Genomic DNA, 25,500 nt, shown 5'->3' with positions numbered 1-25,500 from the left:
ACATTTGTTGCATCTAAGATTACATAGGTCACATTTACCACTACTAAAATAAATTCTAACATGTCAAAATTTAATGAGGAAGTTGAGAATATTTTGATATTTCTTCTTCAAAAACTTTGTCCTAGTAATCGTTCCTCAGATACCAAAATCTTTTTTTATGGGACTGTTAAAATTTCTTTGGCTATCCTGCTCAGCAATCTCAAACCTGTAACTAAAATTGTATTATGCTGATTTTAGTAGTTAACCAAAGGCAAATTAAATGAAGTTGTGTTGGGAGCAATGTGTGAATATCCTTGAATTCTTGGCAATAAAACAGAACATTGCCAAAAAATACCACATGGTTAGGTAGAATACACAGAAGAAGGATCATTTGTGTGGAGTCCATGTAAACAGTGACATTTCCAGAAAGCTCACCATCAATATTCACTGCATTTAAAAGCATGCTCATGATTTGCTCAGTGCCTTGTAAGGGAAGTTAGATATATATATATATATATATATATTATACCAACTCATGTATATTGCTGTTGTGATACATCTTAGAAACTTTTTCATAACTGGCAGCTGAGGGTGTCTCCTTTCATTGCACTCAAATCTGATATGGTCTAAAATATATTTATTTTCATCAGGAAAAAACAACCTAAAGAATAACTTATTGCTACTGTTTCCATATTTTTGCATCTTACCTTCTGTGAGCTCAATGGCAATCTGAGCATTTAGGGCTCTGCCAAAATGATTCCTCAGGAAAAAAAATAATGCAAAAAGACACTGTATAGAGGTTTCAGTAAATGGAAAGCTCAAATGTAGCTGTGGCTCTTTTAAATACAGGTTACCTTCAGAAGCCAGAGGTTATATTGCCTTTAAAGCATAGTGGGAAAATATTTCTAGAAGTGGTAGGTGTGTCCTAATGTTTGCTCTTTGTGTTGCAAGTATGACTATAAATCAAATGATGGAATTTCTACTTTGTTATTAAAGTTTGCTGTATTCACAGTGAAACCACTTGGCATGGGAGCCAAGTGTGTGACCTGAATTGGGATATAGATTTCCTGCTGGAAATATACTGTGAAAACATGTGTGGCAATGTGCCTGAAGAAGGGGGAACAACAAAAAAAGGAAGGGATTCTGAAACCAGACGATAAAATACTGTGGGGAGATGCTGTTAAATACAAACTGTTGGAAATAAAAATGTTTAATATGCATGCATAATTGAGAAATATGGATAAGAACAAGATTTTAGGAAGGCTGTCACCTTTTGGGGAGAGTTCTTGCAGGTACAAAATATTTCCACAACACAAGAATATCTAAGTTCTAATTTTTATCTTCTTTACTACTTCCTTAAAAAAATAGTTATATATACATTAATCCGGTGCTGCAAACGTGAAACATTGAGGGACCTCTTTTATAAAATGTGACATAATGAAGTGAAACACTTTGACTTTCTCTAACCCTGTCTAAAAGGTTAACTTAGAAGTTACTGACTTCTCCTTTGTCTGGCTCCAGAGTTCTCTCTTTGGGATTAGAACTCTCTGGATGAAAAGTGAAGGCATTGACATAATATGTGTGCTAGTATGGATGAATCCTGGCAGGAGCAGTGGAAGATGCAGTGTAAAGGGTTGCAAAGGCTGCCTTTGTAACTGACCCAATGAAGAGAGAAGAGGTAGTGTTTGAACAGGAATCCATCCTAGAGCTAAGTTCTCAGCTCTCCAATTTGCCTTCTGGCTAGGCTAAGTAAAACAACCTAACTGCAGTGACATGAGGATTGGTGAGTGCTCTTACAGGCCAGAATATTTCAGATACCTGTTCAGCTCAGGTAATGTGATCTATTCTGCAGCTGATCTTTACAGTCAGTGCAACATATCAGAAAAGTGCACACCAAAGTGTCAAAGCTGATGAGTTATTTATCTCTGCATGTTCACTGGTATTTTGAATGTTACAGGTGACAAACACTTTAGTCAGAGCCACTGCTCTTGGCTATTTACTAAATAACTAAAATCCCAAACAATGGCTGGAGTTCTCAGCTACTTGCCCAGGTCATGTTCCCAGATTTTATTCACAAATATTGTTTTTATTCCAAAAGAGAATCAAACAAAGAAAAGCATGGAAGCAAATTCTGCTGTCTTTGGGAACATGCTAATGAACATATTCTGCCTGTGAATCCTCACATACACTTTTCCACTTTGTGTCAACAAAAAGCTAATGTAATTTAATTTTTACAACTTGTAAATTAGCAGTATTGACCGAGCAGCCTTAGAGGAGCTATTGCACACAGAAGTCATGTGACCTGCAAGATTCTTCAACAGTACAGTTAAACTTAGCCAAATTCATGCAATCACAAGAGAAGCAGCATCTATTCTTGTCTCAGGAGGCAGATCCAAGTTAACTCTGTCTGCCACACTGTCTTCCCTTCTAGCTGCCTTGATGTTGCAGGAAGTCCCCTGTCAAGACTCATGTCAGATCTTTAGTGTTTAGGTCTGCTCTTTCCTGCTTTCTTTGCCCTGGTAGCTGTGCTCGCTTCCAGACATCTTTAAATTCTGTTTCCATGACCCTGTCTATTGCTGCATAGGATGTCTGAATTCAAGCACAACAAAAGATGTATTTACCTTTTGAATGCCTGATAGTCATTGGAAGTGTCTGCATGTGTTCTCTCATTTTAGGTCTTCCACCTGATGCTTGCAGCATGACTTGCAGTTTCCAAAAACACTGAAGTCCCATTAGCCATGAGCTAAGTTAATACACTCTTTTGTATCTGAAGATCAGGTAAGAAGTCAGTAGACTTCCTTTTTTCCTAGGCTCAGTTTTGGTGGCATGTTAGCTCTGGGAATGTTCCATGAGCACATACATCCCCACACTTCTGTGTTTATAGGCCAGAAAAGCTTAAGCTGGGTCTGTGTAGCAGCTGATTACTCTGCTTTTAAACATCTAAGTGAAATTACTATATCTCCAGTATTTTGCCTTACTGTGTTTTGTCACCACTCGGAACCACCTCACTCAACCTTACCCTGACCACAGTGTGAGAGCTGCCTATATTTTATGCTGCTTTTTTTCTGAATTATTCTCTGGACATGTGGATTGCTTGACTATGCCCTCTATTATATGTTGTCATACTCTTTCCAGCACTTTAAAACATAAGTATAGGGCAAAGTAGCTACACAGTGGAGTTATGGCAATTTGGGAACCTGATGAAATTGCACACTGTTGAAGTAAGCACAAATACATCAACTTTGTTGCCTGCTTCAGAATTACCAACCATACTTGATGAATCTACCTGGTTCTGTATGGCCTGAGTGTATCTTGCACAGCACTGTTTTGCTGGCTCTTTTAAATCACTCAGCAAAATTTTTACAAGAGCTTTGTTGCTTTGAAATTCTCTGTACTAAAATAAATGCTCTTACTCCCAGTGCAAGAGCTCAAAAAGAGTGGAGATTTCGACTGTCCATGTGCTGTTGTCTCCCTGAGCCACTGATATTTTCCTAAGGCTAGAGTGTTGAGAAGGCCTAAGTGAAAAAATTAACAGCTTCACCAGCATTAGATGGTTTTCCTCCATTGTGCCTGGGACAATGGTAACTTCCTAATAATCTCCTATGTGTATAGGGAAGAGAGGTTTGAAAAGTAATAAATTGTGAGGTGAGATCAAAGAGCACATTTTATCTGTAGTTATGAGTATGGTGTAGGGAGAGATAAAATACCTGACAGTATTGCTATGCTGGAATAGTGATCTGCAAAGGTTGTTAATTATTATGCTTCTTACCATCAATGTGATCTATGTTCTAAAGCAGCAGAATTGCAACAAACAAAGTGAAAATCCTCTTCAGAATAACTTAATGTGACTTCAGGTGGCTGTGCTTCTCATCAAATGATCTTATCCTGACATAGCATGCTGGACAGCATGGAACAGAAATTCCCCATATCAAGAGGAAAGGGAGGATCAAGGTTTAACTGTGAAATGGGAATGAAAGGCTTTAGAGCCTTTCAGCTCCAAAGGATTTTGATTCTGGTCTTGGTTTGTGTCCCAGCTCCAAGAATAAAAATTAATTTCTATTTGGCAACTGCTGAAAGAATTCAGAGGACAGAAGTAGGAAGCAAGGACCTCAACCTCTTTGTTACCCAACCTATCTCCCAGGCAGCCTTCTCCACAGCAAAACTGTGAGTAGTCTCAGATTTAGGCTAGAAACCAGAACAAACTTTCTCTCTTGCCAAGATCCTGATGGGCAAGCAGTCAACCCATTGCTGTAGGTTAAAATTTCAAACACTTGCATTGAAGAATTGAAGTCCAACTTTATTATTTTCTGGGTTAGGCTGCAGCTATCCACTCTACACTTAAAGAGGGGACTGCACAACTGCTTAAAAATGTCAGGTGATCTCACCTGTCCTATGTACAGCTGCATCAGTTCTGCGGAATATTCATGAATGCCAATGTAGTTGAAACAATAGCACTTTTTGTCATATCCAGAAGCTGGTAATGAGAAAGTCCCCTCCAGGAAAGTGACGGTCAGGTCCTTTGGAAAGCAGGCACACAGATTCACAAACAGTAGGAAGAGGACATACATCTTAAAGCTGTATCTGAAACATTAATTGGGACTTTAAAAAAGAATTTGTTGACTTGTTGTATTTTTAAAACACAAAATATTTTATTTTTTCCCTTAGAAATTAAATATATTACTACCTCACATAATCAAATTCCCTTTTAAAAGGAATACTGTACATGGCTCTGTAGGAAATATGTTGCTCCTTCTACTTTAAAAACTAAAGCCAGTAATCTTTCGGTCAGGATATTGGCATTTGGGATAAATCCTTGAGGATTTTCAGGGGCAGTGGAAAAAGCCAGGAATAAATTGTAACAGAGTTTTAAATAGGCTGGTGTAGAGCTGCTGCTCACTTGTGGCACATCTGTGTGTTTCAATCGGTTTACTCGCGGTCAGCAGCCACAAGCAGCAGCCCAGCTGTGAGGTTCGGAGCCATGCCCACCCTCAGCAGCTCGGCACCGTTCATCGCGGGGGGGCTCGGAGCGATGCAGGGTGTGCGGCTGCCGCTGCGGGGATGCTCATCCGCCGCTCCCCTTCCTCGCCGCGCCCGGCCGCGCTTTCGCTTTCACTTCTGCCGCCGCTGCGCAGCGCTTCCTCACGGTGTGCGGGCGCTGAGCAACTCCTGCTGAGCCGGGATGCTTCCAGACACAAGGGAATAGAGCCCGCAGAGGTGAGTCGGCAAAATTCTTCACTTCATAGTAATAAATGTGAATATCGAGGTGGAAAGGCAAAGTGCTGCTCAGGAGTTTGGGTGATTTCCTTGATCCTGGATTTCTCTTAACTTGAAAGTTGGCCAAGTCAGTGCTAGTTTTTAAAGTTCTTGCTCATAATGTTAGATCTGTGTTTCTTTCTTTTGCCCATCTGAAACGCTGTCCCTGAAGTTTGATAATGGGTGTGTGCTTTCATCACTGGACCCTCAGGCAAAGCTAAAACACCTAAAGCTAGTTCCAGACCTGTTGCAATGAGAAAACCAGGAAAAGGCAGCCCATTGGGCCTCGCTGGAAGCCAGCCAAAGAGCCCGTTTCGTGATTGTGTAGTACATTTCTTCTGCATTTCAAACTTAAAGGTGAGCTGGCAACAATTGCTGCAGAGCCCAGCAGCTGTCTGATCACTCTAAGACGAACCCTGAGAATGATGCAGACCGGGATGCAAGCTTCTGTCACAGGAAAGCTTCCCTGTTGTTTTCCTTAGTGCTTCCAGCAGTTGGGGTGCAGATGAGGTGGGACAAGTGGTCATTTATTTTCCTCAGCTACAGGGATGTGGATGCTGTGTTTGGCAGCAGCTGTAGCAGGGCAGGCTGTCTGCAGGACCAAGAGTTTGCTGTCCCCTCTTCTTCCCCATTAACCAGTGGCAGATGAATGGAGAACTGTGAGAGCTGCAGGATGTGGGTCAGCCTGACATGCAGTACCCAACAGGGAATTGTTTTTTCATTAAGTTTATTTTAAACCACCTTTGGTTGTCCTTTGTGTGTGCCTTTACAATATTTTATGTCCCTCTATCCCTTGCTTGTGTCCCCATTCCCACTGGATTATACAAATGTCTCTCCTTAGATGGCCAGGTTGCTTCCAAAAGGGCAGCCATGAGGTTCCCCTCTGGCCACTATAATGTGACTTTTTGCCACTGGAGCAGTCCTAATGCATGCCCTCTGAAAAGGCAGGTCAGCTGTGGAGACAAGCTCTGCTGGGTCTGACCTGCAGAGCTCCTGTTTGGCTGCAGGTTGCAGTGTCAATTCCTTAGAGTGTTGTGTTATGCTAGTGGAAGCTTGCCTCTTTAGAAAACATCAGTTATGAAGAACTTTTTTTCTATACAAATGTACTGGTTTAATTTTTCTTCTCATTTCTTGTTTCATTGTTTGCTAAAGTGCAGTGATCCAATGTGCTCAAAGCTCAATAATATTAATTAAACAGAGGTTCCTAGCAAAGGAAAATGGGAGATGTAGAAGTAAGAAAGCTCATACTTCCCATGACTTAGTCTTTTGAGAAGCTCTTCTAGCTTCCTGTGAAGTCTAGGCAGGTGTATTCCCATCTATAGCCTGTTCTGTACTGGGGCAATAACAGCCTGCTCTGCCTGGGAGCCCATCCTGCTGAGACTGAGCTCATTGGGAAATTGTGGTTGGTAGGTCAGCTCCAAGTTTGTTGACAGAAGGCCATACAGAAATGCGTGTATCAATACTGTGGTGACATTTTAATCAACAGGGTTGAAAGTAAAAGCTTTCTATTTTTTAAAAAAAGAAAAAATTGAAGGCAGGAACCTAAGCTTACTCTTCTTCTCTGCTAAAGCATGAAAAAACCTTTCTGGCAAGCACTCACAAAGTGTGTTCTACCTCTACTAAAGATTAATTCTGTAGACAATAATATGGAAGATACAGAGGACTCCACTTTTGATTAGAAGAAATACCATTTAATTAGACAAGTTCTACGACTCAGAAGGCTAGTCAAACCCTACTGAGCTCTTACTGCTCTGTTCTTGTCATAATTTATATGGAATTAATTTTCTTCCTTGTACAATAAAGTTTCATTACAAGACTACTAGGTGAATTTAAACCTAATGATACTAAATGGAAAATTAACCAAAATATGAAAAAGCCTAAGATTTATTAGAAATGCAGTGACAAAACTGGTAAAGCCATTGAAAATTAGAGTTTAAAGGCTGATATCCTAATCTAAGTGACCAAAATATCCTGGATGGAGTATATCAATTCTTAAATGTGTACATTTTCCTGAAAGTATTTGGACAAATATATTGAAGCTATGGGCAGTCTCTCTTTTACACCTTGATTCTGTTCCATTTCTTTCTCTGGTTAAGTTGGTAGTGATTTATTTTCTGTGTTCATACTTTCTTATATATGTTTCCACAGTATGGTATTCTTTCTTTCTGTATAAGATAGAGTGAGAGAATTTTGTGTGATTGGCTTTTAAAATAAAAACTGTCAAGAAAAGTAAAAGAAAAAAAGTGGTATATTATGCATTTTTACTGCATATAGCTATAAATATTTTATATGTAATTAAGCTCAGAGATCAATTACTAACATTGAGAGGCTTATGTACAATTTGTCATATTTGTTGTATTTTATTAATGTTAAAGCAATGCAAAATTAATCAGAAAAGAGAAAGTGATGGGAAATTTTCATTGATAATAGATAAAGTTGGTAGCTTTTTGAACATATCTATTTTTATGTAAGACAATACTATTGCTTTTAAATAAAAGTCTTTATTTAGAGAGATTAGACATAACTCATCTGAAGAAATGAATGCAGAAAAAGATTCATGAACTAAAAACACTTACTGTTTGGTCACTATGAAATCATATACTTTTTAAAGCCTTGCTTGCCTTCAGTTGAAGATGCAAGTCATGTCAAAATGATTGTAATTTATAGTGTTCATTTTGCCTTTGCAGATAGAATGATGCGAAATGCTATTCTTTGGTGGAGCAGCCTGTATGTCAGACTGATGTTTGTCTTCTGGCCATGTGCATCAGCTGGAAAGCAATGTCATATCCAAAATGAAATGGCTGACTGCAGTCACCTAAAGCTGACTCAAATTCCCTCTGATCTCCCAAACAATATAACGAGTTTGGACATTTCTCATAATCAGCTAAGACAGCTAGGCCCTGCAAATCTGACCAAGTACAGCCAGCTGGTTTACTTGAATGCAGGCTACAACAGCATCTCTAAACTGCAACCAGAACTGTGCCAAAATGTGCCCCTGTTGCAGATTCTGAATTTAGAACATAATGAATTGTATAAGCTTCCTGACCGAGTCTTTGCTTCCTGCACCAACCTGACCGAACTCAATCTAGGATTCAACAGACTAAATATAAAAAATGATCCTTTCAAAACCCTGAAGGTAAGATTTAGAAATATGCCTTTTTATGTAAATAAAGTATAAATGGGAAATTTACTGTATTTTCCAGTGTGTATACAAAACTGTTGCCTTTGTATCTCAAAATACCCAACATACAATCTTTCACTGATTTTTGCTGAAGAAGAGGCCTTGTGGCTCCTTCTGTTATAGCACGTTGGAGTCTCAGTCATCTTTGTGAGTCAATGGTCTCCATTCCTTTTCCTGGGTTGCATCCCTTTGAAGCACCTCTCCATGCAGGATATGTGCTGAGCAGCAGTAGATGATGAGAATAGCAGCAAAGTGGAGGGTGTGGGATCTGAGCTGCCTGGTAGCTTAAATTTTAGAATTTTAGCTGGTAGCCTAAATTGTTAAGGTTGAGGTTTAACTATTCAAACCTGGAAGGGCAGTGCTTAGGCTGAAGGTAGTATCTCTCAGGACTTCAAGAACTTAGAAAGAGTACAAATGCTTTTATTGTACCTTTGCTTTCTCTGGTAGTTTACATGTGGTTAAATATTCTTGTCTGTAGCAGAGATGGGGAATCACCACCAGAAACAGGAAGGGAATATTTCACTGTCTTTGCACCAGGCAGGAATCATGTAAAAGGAAAAGTGTAAGGACAAAAAAAAAGTAAAGTAAAGACCATGTGTAGGTACTAATTATCACTCAGTGTTCTTATGAGTGTGCATGTGGTTTGGAGTAGGTCCAAACTTTTCTGTTGAATTCAGTATTCCAGTTCAGTTACATAAAGTATTGTAAATACAGCTTGCATTGTAGGACTGCTGACACAATTCAAGTGAGTTCAACCAGCTTCCATGCTGGGAACTTCACCTTCCTTATTGCATTTATGAGGCTGGACCATGCTGAAAAGTTGTTTAATACTGCAGTAGTTGTAACTGCAGCCAGCTGTAGGCTTTTGCATTTATCACTTTATCTGAGGCAGGAAGGCTTTCATCAAATTAAGGAACTTTAACTAAATCTACTTTGGTTTGCAGTAGAAACTTTAGTAGGTTAATACCATTAATACCATGAAAGTTACTGGTGTGAAAGATACAAAATACTTCTGCCAGCAGGAGCTTGAAAGCTGCCATTTCTCTATTACAAATTTATTTAAGTGTAGTATTACAACTAATTTCTAACCAATTATACTCTAATGAACTACTTCTAATTTTTCTGTGTATTACGTAAAATAAAAATTAAAAAATTATACTTTTCTTTTTTTTGCATCTTCTCTCCAGAACTTGAATATTTTGGACCTATCTCATAATTCTTTGAAGTCAGCCAATTTAGGATTGGAGCAACAGCTGGAGAAACTCCATGAACTCATGTTGGGTAGCAACCAAATCACAGAGCTGAAAAAAGAAGACTTCAATTTTCTTAGCAATACCTCATTGAATAGTCTTGATTTGTCATCAAATCCACTAAAAGAGGTAGGAAGCACTTCAACAGAAATTTAACAGGTGTAAGTATAAAATGGAACTATCCTGATTTACCCTTTATGGTTGTACGGCATTTACAATACAATTTTGACCCCCTGAAGTCCAAAACACATTCTGTTCTACACACCATCACTCCTGACCTCCAGCAGTGATTTACAGAATTCTTATTTTGCCACTGAAATCAGCACAGGCTGGCTTCATACAGGCTGGCTCCATGTAGATCAGAGGTCTCAAGCAAGACCTAAATCAAGATGCTCTAAGAATCCTTACCAGGTATTTTCTGTGCAGAACTTTATTTGCATGTGCTGAAGGTGAAGGGCTGACACACTTTCTAAGTGGGTAAAAAGTGCGGTTATATGCAAGTTTGGTTATACAATCTAGGTTTCACTTCCCAGTTAATAAAGGAGAGCTTTCACCTGTGGCTATAGGAACTCCAGAGAAATAACTATGCCAGGAACATATACTCACTGCTCTTAAAAAAACCCACATAAGTGCTTTGTCTTCCATCTACCTCACTGTGCCCTCTGACCTGCTTCTCAGAGTTAGAATTCTTTGAAGAGTGATGGTAAGTGTGACCATTCTTAACTGGTTGACCCTCAGCATACGAATACTGAATATGCATTGAATTTCCTTGGTTTGTTTGGTTTTTGTTTGCTTCTTTTGATTTGTTTTCAATTGATTGATCTCTGAAAAATATGTACAAGGAATCTACAAGAATATTTTAAGGTGCTATAAGTTTGTACCAGTCCTAAGAGTGAATCCCGTCATCCTCTTTTGGTTGGAGCTTCATCCCTCTCTCTTTCTGATACCAGCTTTTATGAGACCATGTGCTGGATCACTGAGGAAACTATAGTGTTTTGGCTTGGTTAGCCTGTGGTCACACTGGTTCCCTACCCGTTGCACTGTGTGACTGCATGTAGGGCTATTCTGGCACAAGGGTACAGGGTGTGGACGAGTAAATGGCATTATTCCTTTCTCAGGCACTGCTGCTTTGTGCTACTTTCAGCTGCTCTGGTTTTACAGTATTGCTATCTAGAAAGTAGCCTTATGCATTTGAATCATTCTGACAAATGGAGTATTTAATCTCTCAACTGATATCTTTATCAAGATGAGGGGCCAACTCTATGATAAAAGCTTGTGATCCATATTGTGAAAGCAAGTGTGTAGTATTAGATTTCATAGTAGCGTCTGCTTGCACAGAGAAACTGGGATTCTTCTTGTCTAATAACTAGTAAGTTAGTATACCTAGCAGATACCAATAACAGAAAGCTGAAGAAAGATATCAAAAATTTTAAGATACTTCTAGAGAAGGAGTTTTGGTCGTTGGATACAAACTTGCATTTCACTAAGCCGCTTTCTATCTTCTTCTGAAATAATACTACTCAGATTCATGATAATCATGTTAGAAATGATAGAACTATTGTCATGAGAAGTGTAAACTCCAAAAAACTGTTTGTCTGAACGTGGCTGTGAAGCAATCTGGGTGTAGAAGTTCTATTCTGCTTGAAAATCTCATTCGAAAATGTTTGTAAGCTTTCGCTTTATTGGTCAGCTTTCTTACAGAATCCCCTTGTTGAGGTCAAGACTTTTTTTTCTTGTCCTTTCAGTTTCATACGGGATGTTTCCATTCAATTGGAAATCTGTTTGGCCTCATACTGAACAATGTTGAACTTCACGAAAATCGCACAAAGAAACTTTGTATGGAATTATCAAACACAGCAATTCGAAACCTCTCACTGAGTCATGTGAAACTTTCTTACATTGGCAACTCAACTTTCCAGGGACTGCAAGGAACAAATCTTACAATTTTAAACCTTTCCCAAAATTCTCTCTCTGCCATAGAAAATGACTCATATCAGTGGCTTTCAAGTTTACAATATTTAAACATGAAGTTTAATAATATTCATATATCTTCGCGTTTATTTTATGGATTATCCAGCCTTAAATATTTGAATCTCATAAACTCAATTACTGGGAAAATTGAAGGTTTTTCTTTTCATTGGCTATACCAGCTAGAGTACCTTATAATGGACAATAACAATTTTCCAGGAATTACTGCTAATACATTCACAGGTCTGAACAACCTGAAATATCTGAGCCTCTGCAACTGCAACATAAACTTACAAAAAATAACTAATAAAACATTTTCATCACTTGCTAATTCTAGCTTACTGGTTCTCAACCTCACAAAAACCAGAATCTCTACAATAGAAAATGGGGCATTTTCTTCCCTGGGACACCTGAGAATTCTTGATCTTGGTCTCAATGAAATTAGTCAACAGCTTACAGGTCATGAGTTTAAAGGTCTCAATAATATACAAGATATTTATCTTTCCTATAATAAAAACTTGACTTTGCAAAGTGAATCATTCGTTTTTGTCCCAAGCCTTCGAAAACTGATGCTGAGGAAAGTAGGCTGCAGTAATCTGGCACTTTCTCCTTCACCTTTTCATCCTCTACGAAACCTGACTATCCTGGACATAAGCAATAACAACATAGCAAACATAAAAGAAGACTTGTTCGATGGACTTGAGCAACTTGACATCCTGGATTTGGAGCACAATAATTTAGCCCGACTTTGGAAACATGCAAATCCAGGTGGTCCTGTTCTTTTTTTAAAAGGTCTTCCCAATTTGCAGATTCTTAATTTAAAATCAAATGGGCTTGATGAAATTCCAGTTCAGGTTTTCAAGGGTCTGTTTCAATTAAAACACTTGAATTTAGGATCGAATAATTTGAATTTGCTTCCAGCAACTCTGTTTGATGACCAGGCCTCTCTGAGTTCATTGAACCTTCAGAAAAATCTGATAACCTCAGTTGAAGAAAAAGTATTTGGCCCACCTTTCAGGAGCTTGAAAATACTAGAGATGGATTCCAATCCCTTTGATTGTACCTGTGAAAGCATTGCTTGGTTTGCTGATTGGCTTAATAAGACCCAAGTAGATATACCTGGATTGAGATCCCAGTACATTTGCAACACCCCACCTAAATATCATGGCAGTCTGGTTTTGTATTTTGATAGTTCAGCCTGCAAAGACAGTGCTCCATTTCAACTTCTTTTTGTGATCTCTTCCACTTTTGTGACACTACTCATTTTTATTGTCCTTACCATCCATTTTGAAGGGTGGAGAATAGCTTTCTACTGGAATATTTTAGTCAATCGAATGCTTGGTTTTAAAGAATTTGAGAGACAACAGGAACAGTATGATTATGATGCTTACATTATTCATGCAAAAGAGGACCAGAACTGGGTGTCCAAAAATTTCATGTCTCTGGAAAAAATTAACCACTTTGAAATCAAGTTTTGTTTAGAAGAACGGGATTTTGAAGCAGGTGTATCTGAATTTGAAGCCACAATTGACAGCATAAAAAGGAGCAGGAAGACTATTTTTGTTGTGACTGAATACCTGTTACAGGATCCCTGGTGCAAAAAGTGAGTAGGATATAAAATTTTATCTGTAAGAGGAAAAATTGATATTTTAGCAAGATCATTTTTTAATTGTAATTTAATGAAAAATTGAATTTAATGAAAAATCTATACAAAATCTACTTTAATATTTTTACCTAATATATTGTCACTTCAGAATAATTCCTAAGTTAATGAACTTAATTGTTTCACACATATGGTAGTGTACATTTGAATAACTAAGTCAATGTTTTAGGCATTTTCTTGAATGTTTTTTGTGGTTTGTTTGATTGTTTTGGTTTTTTGTTTATTTATGTTGGGGTTTTTTTTTTGTTTGGTTTTTTTGTTTTTTTTTTGGTTGGTTGGTTGGTTGGTTGGTTTGTTGTTTTTTTTTTTTAATTTTGATTTTGGTTTTTTTTTTCGGAGGATCTTTTGTTTTGTTTGTTTTGTTTGTAGAAGTCAGGCTGCCATCTTTGCAGATTGCTTTCCTTAAAATTACACATTTGAAGAAGAGCAACGAGTAAGACCACTAGCATCAAAAAAAGATTTTTGTTTGCCTTTAAGATAGTCTTCTCACCATTCTTGTATAGTGGTTTTGTAAAGAAAGGGATTTTGCTACACAAGGCTATATCAAGACAATAGACTTAGGTTATATTTTTAGAGCAATTTTTTTATTTTTAGATAGAAACAACTATTTTAAGAAAAATAATAACCATTGTGTATCACAAAATAGACATTAAGACCCCTGTCAAGAACTGTTTGTCTTTTTCTTTCACATAAAATAAAACATTGATTTTTGTCTTTTTTTTGCTTCAGTTTCAAGGTATATCAAGCTCTTCAGCAGGCTGTTGAACAAAGTCGAGACTCCATCATACTGATCTTTCTTGATGATATCCAAGATTACAAGTTGTACCATGCACTTCATCTGAGAAGAGGAATGTTCAGATCTCGCTGCATCTTGAACTGGCCAGCCCAGAGAGAACGAATCAGTGCATTTCATCAGCAATTAGTAATGGCACTTAAATCTAAAAGTAAAGTGCACTGATTTTTGAACTAAAGATTTGAATTATGGGGTAATTTTTGTCATCCTGTAAATACAGTCCCTATAATTTAAATTTTTTTTGTTTATATTCATGTTTTTTGCTGATATTTTAATTCAGCTGCACTGAAGTGACCTTAAAAGGGATCATGGTGGATAGTCATTTCAATCAGTGTATTAAAAATGTGGTAGAAATTCTGAAGAGCAGTAAGAATCACTGATGTTCTAGGAAATGATGTAGGGTAGAAAAGACATAGACTCTCTAAGGGGATATACAAAAGCAAATGCATTAATGATGAAACAAGAAATTATTTGTAGAAGGTAGAGTGGACACTACTACTTGCTTTTGAAATATGGGGGATTCAGTGCCTCAAACTGGAAAGCTTTCCTTGTGAAACACAGTCAGTAACAAAGAAAATTACTTCTGTAATTCAAACCAAGAGATATAGCCTTTTTAAAGTGTGTTTTAAAACCTTTGTGATTATGTTTTCTGTGGGGGCTAATACTGGTTGCTATCAAAAAGTGCCTTTCAGGCTTATGAGTCAACTGATGTAATAAATTTGGTATATGGAAAAAAAATTTTTTGCTCTTCTCTGGTGAAATTCAGAGAGCTGTCAGGACATTAATGCTGAGAGATGGTCACCTTGATTCTTAGAATGCAGCACAAAACTGTATGCCTGTACACAGAACTTGAAATCAATGTGAAGCATGGCCAAGGTACAACTGCTGCACCTGTATAAAATGAATAAAGACACAGATATTTTAATAATATGTTGGATCCCAGAAACCTGGGGTTTTTGAGCTTTCTGTGCTTTCTGGCACTGACCCCCTGGAGAACACTGCTTTTGACCGGAGGACTTGGAGAAGGCTTCCAAATTTGAGTGACAAAGTTATGGGTGTGTAGTTAAATAGAAGTGTGTGATTTCAAATGGTGAAGGGTTTAAAATTTGAGGTTTCTATAATACAGTAATAGGTATGGGACAAGATGGAGGATTTTGGGTGGTGTCTCTTTTTGGTGTTCATCTTCTTTCTTCTTCATGATTTCAGGTAGTAGTTTCTAGTTGGACAGTTAGTGCTGCACTGTGGCTCACAGGAATTGAGTTATTGGGTTAAAAGTATAAATAATATAAGTGTTAATTCTCTATTGGATTGTTTAGCTTTAAGAGACCTTGTAGCTAGCTAGGTTCACCTCCAGTTTGCTTGCTTCTAGGTGGAAGCTGCAAGTGTTGTCTCTGTACTTTAGATAAGATTTAATAAACAACCAAGCCCAAACACGAGTAATTTCGTCTCCTTCATGTTTTTTAGTCCTGGTTCTGAGTGAAGACAGAAGAAACTTCAGACAAGCCACTGATAGCTAAAGAAATCTGATAGAATTCTGTAGTTTAATTTCTTGCACATTAACTAGTTTGATTTTTTCCTGAACATATTTTACAGAAATGTGGGCTAGATGGCAATTGCCAGGGCATTAAGGTTCAAACATATGGGCTAGCAGCTTGATCTGGAGAGAGAGCTGAGGCTGAGCAAAAGGTGCTTTGCAAGGGTGTTTATAACATTTAACAGTGGCTAAAATGGTGAGTCTGAGCATAAGTTCTTGTAAAATAGACACAAGGCAGTAATTTGTATATTTTTGTTAATATTTAATTGCTGCTTCAAGGGCCTTCTAAAACTTTGTCAGCTTTTAATAGGTCTGTCTGTGATCCTTCAGTAGCTCAGAAATATTTCAAAACTGCTTTTTCCCCCTAGCATTTCCCTCAACTTCAACTCCGCTATTGCTACAAGAAAGCTGCTTTACTGCTTTAGGAAACAATTCTACATTCAAAATTTTAAACAGCTTTCCTCATTACTTGCTATATCTATACATATAAAAATCCCACTGGGTTTTAACAGGTTTCCTATGTTGCATGAGGATAAAAATCTAAACAACACAAATAAATGGTTAAATAAGATTTTTCATGCACTGGAATAGTAAAGGGGATTCAGGTGTCTTCTCTTGCTTGGGAAGTCCTGAATGAAAACAAACAGGCTTTGTTTACAGCTGAAGTGATAAATGATGGCTCCCTAATTACAGTAATAGGATTATCCCCATTGTGATGCTTTCATCTCATCTTTCTTACCTTTTCAGGCGAAGTGACAAATTCTTTCTTCATGCTTAGGCCATGAAAGTTGAGGAGGCAAGTTGGTAATTATGGTGTGCCAGGTATGCACCATGTCAATTGTTCTTCCTCTTATTTAACAGACTAACATGTGACAGTGTTCCTATCCTAAATCTGCAACGACACATAGCAGCAGAATTTCTCTTTCCACATCAATATAAATTGTTTAGAAGATGCCAGTAGTTCACACGGATATTAAAAATTACACAAAGATGAAGAGAATGCATGGAGAAACACTGTGGTGAAATGTTAGACACGACATCAGACTAGATGATCAAATGGTTTTTTCTGACCTTAAAGCCTGACAAATGACAGCATGTCTAATTCCTAAAGATTTTTCTAGTTACTACAAAAGCCCCCCAAACCGGTTTCAGAACAGGGAAAAAATGTTTTGGATGCTTAGTTTTGTAATACAGCTAGGAATACAAACAAGAAATACTTGGTGATGAATGAAAATTCACTTTAAATTATAAACATATGATTAATACATTCTAAACAATTCTAGATTCAGTTCCAAATAATTTACCACAGTAAAAGACATTATATAGGTTCAAAATGAGAATAAGTCTAATGTATTAAAAAAAGTTACAAAAGTAATAATCACAGGGCTGGTGGTAATCATGAGTTATACCAGATCTAAAATTTTCCTGTAAGTTTTCTTTGTTTTTCTGAAAGCTACCTACTTCTGCTCTGTTCCTGTAGATTTGTTTGACAGTTTTATTGAGAGTAAATAAATGGGATTATCATGGCTAAGAGTTGTAAGTGCTTTCAGGATTCACAGTCTGTGTCTGAGCTGGCCAGTCTCTTTGCAGTGGGCAGCATCAGATTGTATTATGCTGATTTGCTGATGAGTTGAATGCCAAATAAATGAAAAGTTCCAAACTTGTAATATCAAATATACTGCATAAAACTAAATAGTAGCTGTTTGCATTGAAAGCAGAATATGTAAAGGGCTTAAATGAGGCACAATGCTCAAGTGTGGAGATTTGGAGTGGAACCTGACTCTTTCTGGAGATCTTGAATGACAGGGTGTCATGGTTTAGGAATAGAATTCCCCAATTTAGTGTTCTAAACTGCTTGCTCCCTCCTCCCTTCCCCTGGAAGGCTGGAGAGCAGAACTGGAGGCACAAAAGGTAAAGATCATGAATTGAGATAAAAACAATTTACTTAAAAAAGCAGTGACACAAAAACCAAACAGCAACGAACAATATTCATAAGAGAGTGTACAAGAGAGGTGATCGATTCACATGTGAGTTCTTACCACATGGAACATGATGAGAAAGGACCCTTGTGCTTGATGTGAGGTGATACAGAATAACCTCAGCCATGCCTCCTCTCCTTGCTACTGCAAACACTAACCCTCTTCTAGCCAGAAGTAGGACATAGGGAGTAATGAACAAGTTACAGACAGTGATGTTCATATCTATCTATCTATCTATCTATCTATCTATCTATCTATCTATCTATCTATCTATCTGTTGGGGTTGAGTGTTTTTCTGTTACTGTGTCAATTGAAAGAATTTTTCCCATTATCATGCCAATGGAGCTGGCCGGGCTACACCCAGGATATCTGATGGGTCCAGACAAAGGGGTGGGTGGGAACGGCTCCCGGAGGGGCCTCTGAGGCTTCCGGGAGGGCACTCGGGTTTCCGGCGAGTTCGGAGGAGGACGCCCGGGGATCATCAGCCCACGCGGCCGAGCACAGCAGAGCCAGACCCTTTGTGATCACCTGCCCTGCATCTGCCCCGTTCCAGCCTCCTGCCTCTGCGGACACAGCTGATCCCCCGGACACACACGGTGAGCGAGGAGCCGCCGCTCCAGCCCGTTCCCACCGAGACCGGCGTGGCCGCTGCTGCCCCTCCCCCCTCCCTCCTGCCTCCGTTCCCGCTTGCCCTTCTGCACATCCGGACTGTGGACTAAGCACAGAGACAGCGTGCTTGCATCTAAAGGGACTGACACCGAGTTATCTATTTTGTTCTGTTAGCAATTTTAACTGTTATTGTTTTCTGTTTTTATAGTTAGATATATTAGTAAAAGAGCTGTTATTCCCACCCCCTTATCTCTGCCTCAGAGTCCTTGATTCAAACAATCATAATACTTGGGGGGGAGGAGTGGAACCAAAGTCTCTATTCCCAAGGGAAACTTCTGCCCTTACTGGCAGACACCTGTCCTTTTGAACCAGGACAGATTTTGGCGCCCAACGTGGGGCCTGAGGGCACTGAGTTGAGAGTTAAGACAGGAATAACAGCTCTCTTAACCGGCAATATGTTGTCTGGTTTAATCTGGTTTGTGTTCCATGTGGTCACAGCCATCTCCCTCCCATTTGCAAGCCCTTTTTTGAATTTGGGCCCCCTCACCAAAGTTACTGTAGCTATTATCCGATTAGTTTGGTGGATTGATTATGTCAGGAATTCATGGGTTTTTAATTTTTTCTGGGAAGCGGTTGCATGGATCCGGAGCTATCGTACTCTAACTGCGTGTTTCTGGGGCTATTTCAGTAATGGTACTTACTGTGAGGTAATGAGTGCAAGGGAAATTTTTTCCCAACCCATCACCCAGTTTTTTGAGGCTACCCCACTGGTTCTCAAGGATTTCAGATCTGTTTTAATTGCCACTGTTATTATACAGGGGCTGGTGTTGCTGATTGGCCTGTTTTACTTAGCATTCAGAAACAAGGTAATATTGGCTTGGACAACAACTCTGATACCTGCCCCAGGGATTAGGGATGTTGTCCCAGAACCTGCCTCTGCCCCAGGGACTAGGGATGCTGCCCCAGAGCCTGATGCTGCCCCACAGCCCACCGCAGAAATGAGCCACCCAGAGTGGGTGGGGGCTCTAGTGAAGGATATAGGCCAAATGCTGAAAGAGCAGAGTCAGATGTTGAAAAAGCATAGCCAGATGATGAAGGAGTATTTTTCTCCAGCTGGTGAGAAACCCTCCCCCTGCCCTAAAGAGGGAGAGTCAGATGGTGCTGCAGTGGAACCCGTAGATGTTGTATCTGTCCAGGTTCCAGCTGGATCACAGGAGCAGCCACAGCCAGCAGCAGTTGCTCCTGTGGAAACTAGGAAATCTAAGATTAAAACGAGGCACTTAGATAATGGGGATCAGCAAGGAGGGTCCTCACAACCAGCAAGGGAGCCAGAGGTTGAGATTGTCACCGAGTCCCACTCATACGATAGTCTCTGTAACCTGCGTAAAGACATTGCTCGGCGGGGCCGTGAGCCTTTCACAACTTGGTTACTCCGGGTCTGGGACCTTACGGGAACAGGTGTTCAACTGGATGGAACTGAGGCCAGGAATTTGGGATCCTTGGCCCAGGATTCAGGTGTGGACCAGATATTCGTAAGGGAGCAAGGCCTCCTTTCCCTCTGGGACCGGCTTTTAATGAGTGTGAGAGAGAAGTTTGTACACAGAGAGAGAATGCAGGAGCACCACCGTAGGATGCGCTGGAAGACCCTTGAGGAAGAGATCCAGCAGCTGAGAGAGACAGCAGTATTAGAGGTACTCTTTGGGAGGGATGGACAGCATGACAATGACCCTGACAAGGTCAAGTGCACAGGGCAGATGTTAATGGAACTTGGCAACCTTGGGTCCATCTCAATATACCACCTACATAGCAATGATTAATGCTGATAACCATCCAGAGACAGTGTGTTCTGTTGCCAATAAACTCAGAAATTTCGAGAGCAAGATGAATGGCCCAATGCAGGCTAATGTCTCTGCCGTGGCCAGGGACCTCCAACAGGTCGAAGATAGGATGAGGGATATGAGGGAGGAGATGATAGAGAGAATTGAGGAGGTGAGGAAGATCAGCGTAGCAGCAGTACGAGTCACAGGCCCCCAAGTCAGAGCTTCACGTCCCCCAGCTAGGGAGAGAGGGTACACCTCACGAGCTGACCTGTGGTTTTTCCTGCGAGACCATGGGGAAGACATGGGAAAATGGGATGGGAAACCCACTTCTGTCCTGGCAGCACAGGTGCGTCAGCTCAGGAAGGGAAATGCTAACCGAGGGAGCTGCACTAAAATGAAGGTAGCCTCAACCTCCCACAAGCAAGATGCAGGGTATTACAGCAAGGAGGATGTTGTGTCAGATCCCCTGGAAGGAACCTCCACTATGTATGCCCAGGAAAGAAATAATAACCAGGGCTAGAGGGGCCCTGCCTCTAGCCAGGGAGAGGCATGGGATGACAGGATCTATTGGATAGTGTGGGTGCGATGGCCTGGCACGTCAAAGCCATAGAAACATAAAGTGTTAGTTGATACTGGTTCACAATGCACCCTGATACCATCAGAACATGTGGGGAAGGTACCTGTTCCCATTGTTGGGGTGACGGGGGGATCACAGGAATTCACTTTGCTGGAAGCTGAGATTAGCCTGACAGGGAAGGGGTGGCAGAAACATCCAATTGTAACTGGCCCAGGGGCACCGTGCATTCTAGGCATAGACTTCCTCAGGAACGGCTACTACAAAGACCCAAAGGGATTCAGGTGGGCTTTTGGAATAGCTGCTGTAGAGACAGAGAGCATTAAGCAGTTGAACACCTTGCCTGGACTGTCAGAAAACCCCTCTGCAGTAGGACTTCTGAAAGTGACTGAGCAACAGGTGCCAATTGCCACCATGACAGTGCACCACCGGCAGTACCGGACAAATCGAGATGCTGTGATCCCCATCCACAAAATGATCCGTGATCTAGAGAGCCAAGGGGTGGTCAGCAAGAGCCACTCACCCTTCAACAGTCCTATCTGGCCTGTGCAGAAATCTGATGGAGAATGGAGACTGACTGTGGACTATCGGGCATTGAATGAAGTGACTCCACCACTGAGCGCTGCCATGCCGGACATGCTGGAACTCCAGTACGAGCTGGAGTCCAAGGCAGCAAGGTGGTATGCCACCATTGACATTGCAAATGCATTCTTCTCCATTCCTTTGGCAGCAGAGTGCAGGCCTCAGTTTGCTTTCACCTGGAGGGGCGTGCAATACACCTGGAACCGACTGCCCCAGGGGTGGAAGCACAGCCCCACCATCTGCCACGGACTGATCCAGGCTGCACTGGAGAAGGGTGAGGCTCCAGAACATTTGCAGTACATCGATGACATCGTGTGGGGGAACACAGCAATGGAGGTATTTGAGAAAGGAGAGAAGATCATCCAGATTTTGCTGGGAGCTGGTTTCGCCATTAAAAAGAGCAAAGTCAAAGGACCTGCCCGAGAGATCCAGTTCCTGGGAGTGAAGTGGCAGGATGGACGGCGCCAGATCCCCACTGAGGTCATCAATACGATCACTGCAATGTCTCCACCAACAAGCAAGAAGGAGACACAAGTTTTTCTAGGTGCTATCGGCTTTTGGAGAATGCACGTCCCTGAGTACAGCCAGATTGTGAGCCCTCTCTACCTGGTCACTCGCAAGAAGAATGATTTCCATTGGGGCCCTGAACAACAGCAAGCTTTTGCCCAGATCAAACAGGAAATCGCTCATGCAGTGGCCCTTGGCCCAGTCAGGACAGGACCAGAGGTAAAGAATGTGCTCTACTCTGCAGCTGGGAACCATGGTCTGTCCTGGAGCCTTTGGCAGAAGGTGCCTGGTGAGACCCGAGGCCGACCCCTGGGATTCTGGAGCAGAAGCTACAAAGGATCTGAAGCCAACTACACTCCCACAGAGAAGGAAATCTTGGCTGCCTATGAGGGAGTTCAAGCTGCCTCAGAGGTGATTGGCACAGAAGCACAACTTCTCCTGGCACCCCGACTGCCAGTGCTGGGGTGGATGTTCAAAGGAAAGGTTCCCTCTACCCACCACGCCACCGACGCCACATGGAGCAAGTGGATTGCCCTCATCACGCAGCACGCCTGTTTTGGCAACCCGAATCGCCCTGGGATTTTGGAGATAATTACGAACTGGCCAGAAGGTGAAGATTTTGGTCTCGCTGATGAAGAGGAGCAGAAGCAAGTGACCCGGGCTGAAGAAGCTCCACCGTACAACCAGCTGCCAGCAGATGAAACACGCTACGCCCTTTTCACCGACGGTTCCTGCCGCATTGTGGGGATGAACCGGAAGTGGAAAGCTGCCGTATGGAGCCCCACACGACAGGTTGCACAAGCTACCGAAGGAGAAGGTGGATCGAGTCAACTTGCTGAACTCAAAGCTGTTCAGCTGGCCTTGGACATTGCTGAGAGAGAGAAATGGCCAAAGCTCTACCTTTACACTGATTTGTGGATGGTAGCCAATGCTCTGTGGGGTTGGCTGGAAAGGTGGAAAAAGGCTGACTGGCAACGTAGAGGAAAACCAATCTGGGCTGCTGATGAGTGGAAAGACATTGCCACTCGGGTAGAGAAGCTCCCCGTGAAAGTCCGTCATGTGGATGCCCATGTTCCCAAGAGTCGGGCTAATGAAGAACACAGGCACAACAAGCAGGTAGATCAGGCTGCACAGATAGAGGTCTCAAAGATAGACTTAGATTGGGAACACAAGGGAGAACTGTTCCTGGCTCGATGGGCCCACGATGCCTCAGGCCATCAGGGCAGAGACGCCACCTATAAGTGGGCACGAGACTGAGGGGTGGATCTAACCATGGACAGCATCTCTCAGGTTATTCATGACTGTGACACGTGCACTGCCATCAAACAGGCCAAGCGGGTGAAGCCCCTCTGGTATGGGGGGCGATGGTCCAAATATAAGTACGGAGAGGCCTGGCAGATTGACTGTATCACACTGCCTCAGACCCGCCAGGGCAAGCGCTATGTGCTGACCATGGTAGAAGCCACCACCGGATGGTTGGAGACCTACCCTGTGCCCCATGCCACTGCTTGGAACACCATCCTGGGCCTGGAAAAACAAGTCCTCTGGAGACATGGTACCCCTGAAAGAATTGAGTCAGACAATGGGACTCATTTCAAAAATAGCCTTATAAACACCTGGGCTAAAGAACACGGCATCGAGTGGGTGTACCATATTCCCTACCATGCACCAGCGGCTGGGAAAGTCGAACGGTGCAATGGTCTGCTTAAAACCACCTTAAAGGCACTTGGTGGGGGGACTTTCAAGAACTGGGAGATCAATCTACCAAAGGCCACATAGTTAGTGAATACCCGAGGTTCCACTAACCGAGCAGGCCCTGCCCAGTCAGAGCCCTTGGGAGCAGCAGATGGAGATAAGGTTCCAGTGGTACACTTGAGAGGCATGTTAGGGAAAACTGTCTGGGTGAACTCTGCTTCCAGCAAAGACAATCCTGTTTGTGGGGTGGTTTTCGCTCAAGGACCAGGTTGCACTTGGTGGGTGATGCAAAAGGATGGAGAGACCCGATGCATACCCCAAGGGGACCTTGTTCTAGGGTGAACTATATATGATACTGTGCCTGTAACTACATGTATGTATATAATTTAAAGATTTCAATATGATGTAGCATGTTGGCATGGAAAAAATTTGGGGTGGATAATGTTGGGGGTTGAGTGTTTTTCTGTTACTGTGTCAATTGAAAGAATTTTTCCCATTATCATGCCAATGGAGCTGGCCGGGCTACACCCAGGATATCTGATGGGTCCAGACAAAGGGGTGGGTGGGAACGGCTCCCGGAGGGGCCTCTGAGGCTTCCGGGAGGGCACTCGGGTTTCCGGCGAGTTCGGAGGAGGACGCCCGGGGATCATCAGCCCACGCGGCCGAGCACAGCAGAGCCAGACCCTTTGTGATCACCTGCCCTGCATCTGCCCCGTTCCAGCCTCCTGCCTCTGCGGACACAGCTGATCCCCCGGACACACACGGTGAGCGAGGAGCCGCCGCTCCAGCCTGTTCCTGCCCGGGGACCGGCGTGGCCGCTGCCGCCCCTCCCCCTCGTTCCTGCCTCCGTTCCCGCTTGCCTTTTTGGCACATCCGGACTGGGACTAAGCACGGAAACAGCGTGCTTGCATCTAAAGGGACTGACACCGAGTTACCTATTTCATTCTGTTAGCAATTTTAACTGTTATTGTTTTCTGTTTTTATAGTTAGATATATTAGTAAAAGAGCTGTTATTCCCACCCCCTTATCTCTGCCTCAGAGTCCTTGATTCAAACAATTATAATACTTGGGGGTGGGGGAGTGGAACCAAAGTCTCTATTCCCAAGGGAAACTTCTGCCCTTACTGGCAGACACCTGTCCTTTTGAACCAGGACACTATCTATATCTGAGATAAACATACTTCCCACCAATGAGCTCAATTATGCTACTTTCACTGTGGCTTAGTTAGGGCTTTTTACTATGGTAGGAATAAATTCAAATTGTGCTGCTTTTAGATTTAAGTGCACCTATTCCATAAGGTTTTGTCAGAACATACTTATTCCGGTTTGTAAGAAAAAAGCAAGGAATATCCCAGTTTCAAATTTCAGTCTTCTACTTGGTCTTCTGTGTGCTCTCTCTGTCAGCTCACTGCACTCCTTGATGTGCTAGGAAGACAAGGCAGGAATAAAATTTCTCACTTTGTACCCTTGCTTGTTGTGGACCAGTGGCTGCTAACTTAAAATCCATATTATAACTAGTTGCTTGATGTATGATCCTGGGGCTCATATGTATAAAGCAACCGGGCTAACTTTCAGCCTGTGCTGCTCTTTTGGGTGCTCCAAGGGCCACGGGACCTGCCATGTTCTGAGCTGGCACAATGTTTGCCTTGTCCACAATACCAAGCATTACACTGTTCCCAACAACTGCTGGTGTGGTTTCTCTTCACCCAGGCAGACACCACAGTGTTGAAAAGCTAGAGTAAAGTTAACAATTCCCCGCTCGTGTACCTCCAGCTGTCCAGTTTGTCTCACTGACACCCTCTACCACTCTCCAAATTGCCTGGGATGGTCGGGAGCATCTTTCAAAGCACGTGAATTGTTGCTTCTGCACAGTTCATTTTTGGGTCTGCCTGGCATGGCGATAAAGGTGGTTTGGGCCGCCCTCACTCCCCTCTTCTGTTACGCCCTTCCTATGCGCGGGTGTGTGAAGAGGGCCCTGCTGCCATGGCAGGTGGGCTTCGTTTTACCCCTTTGCTATTAGATGGGACTCTAAGCGGAGGGGAAAGCCCACGCTTCGTTCTCCCGGCCTGCCGGCCGCAGCAGGTGCGCCGGCTGACGGGGCTGCTCTCGGGCCC

The 25,500-nt window shown here is 41.9% G+C and overlaps 1 protein-coding gene across 2 annotated transcripts; it reads left to right on the top strand.

The window, feature by feature from the left end:
* The first annotated feature begins 5,078 nt into the window (after positions 1-5,078).
* Positions 5,079-16,007, top strand: TLR3 (toll like receptor 3). Of its 2 annotated transcripts, XM_079305583.1 has the most exons (6): positions 5,151-5,193; positions 5,405-5,589; positions 7,920-8,368; positions 9,601-9,792; positions 11,409-13,234; positions 14,024-16,007. In XM_079305583.1, the coding sequence occupies exons 3-6, from the start codon at positions 7,925-7,927 to the stop codon at positions 14,250-14,252; spliced, it is 2,691 nt and encodes an 896-aa protein (XP_079161709.1). In that variant the 5' UTR covers positions 5,151-5,193; positions 5,405-5,589; positions 7,920-7,924; the 3' UTR covers positions 14,253-16,007. The 2 variants fall into 2 exon arrangements, with proteins under 2 accessions (XP_079161708.1, XP_079161709.1); XM_079305582.1 differs by lacking the exon at positions 5,405-5,589 and having other exon boundaries at positions 5,079-5,193; positions 14,024-16,006.
* Positions 16,008-25,500: the final 9,493 nt, after the last annotated feature.

Source organism: Erithacus rubecula (assembly GCF_903797595.1).
Source record: "Erithacus rubecula genome assembly, chromosome: 5".
NCBI lineage: Eukaryota > Metazoa > Chordata > Aves > Passeriformes > Muscicapidae > Erithacus > Erithacus rubecula.
Note: the sequence above shows the minus strand (reverse complement) of the source record. Positions and strands in the feature narration are given on the sequence as shown.

Bases quoted from the DNA above. Each gene is read 5' to 3' on its own strand.
- TLR3 (XM_079305583.1), top strand. From the start codon at position 7,925: ATGATGCGAAATGCTATTCTTTGGTGGAGCAGCCTGTATGTCAGACTG. The intron at 9,793-11,408 runs GTAGGAAGCACT...TTGTCCTTTCAG, and splicing joins CATCAAATCCACTAAAAGAG to TTTCATACGGGATGTTTCCA. The intron at 13,235-14,023 runs GTGAGTAGGATA...TTTTTGCTTCAG, and splicing joins CAGGATCCCTGGTGCAAAAA to TTTCAAGGTATATCAAGCTC.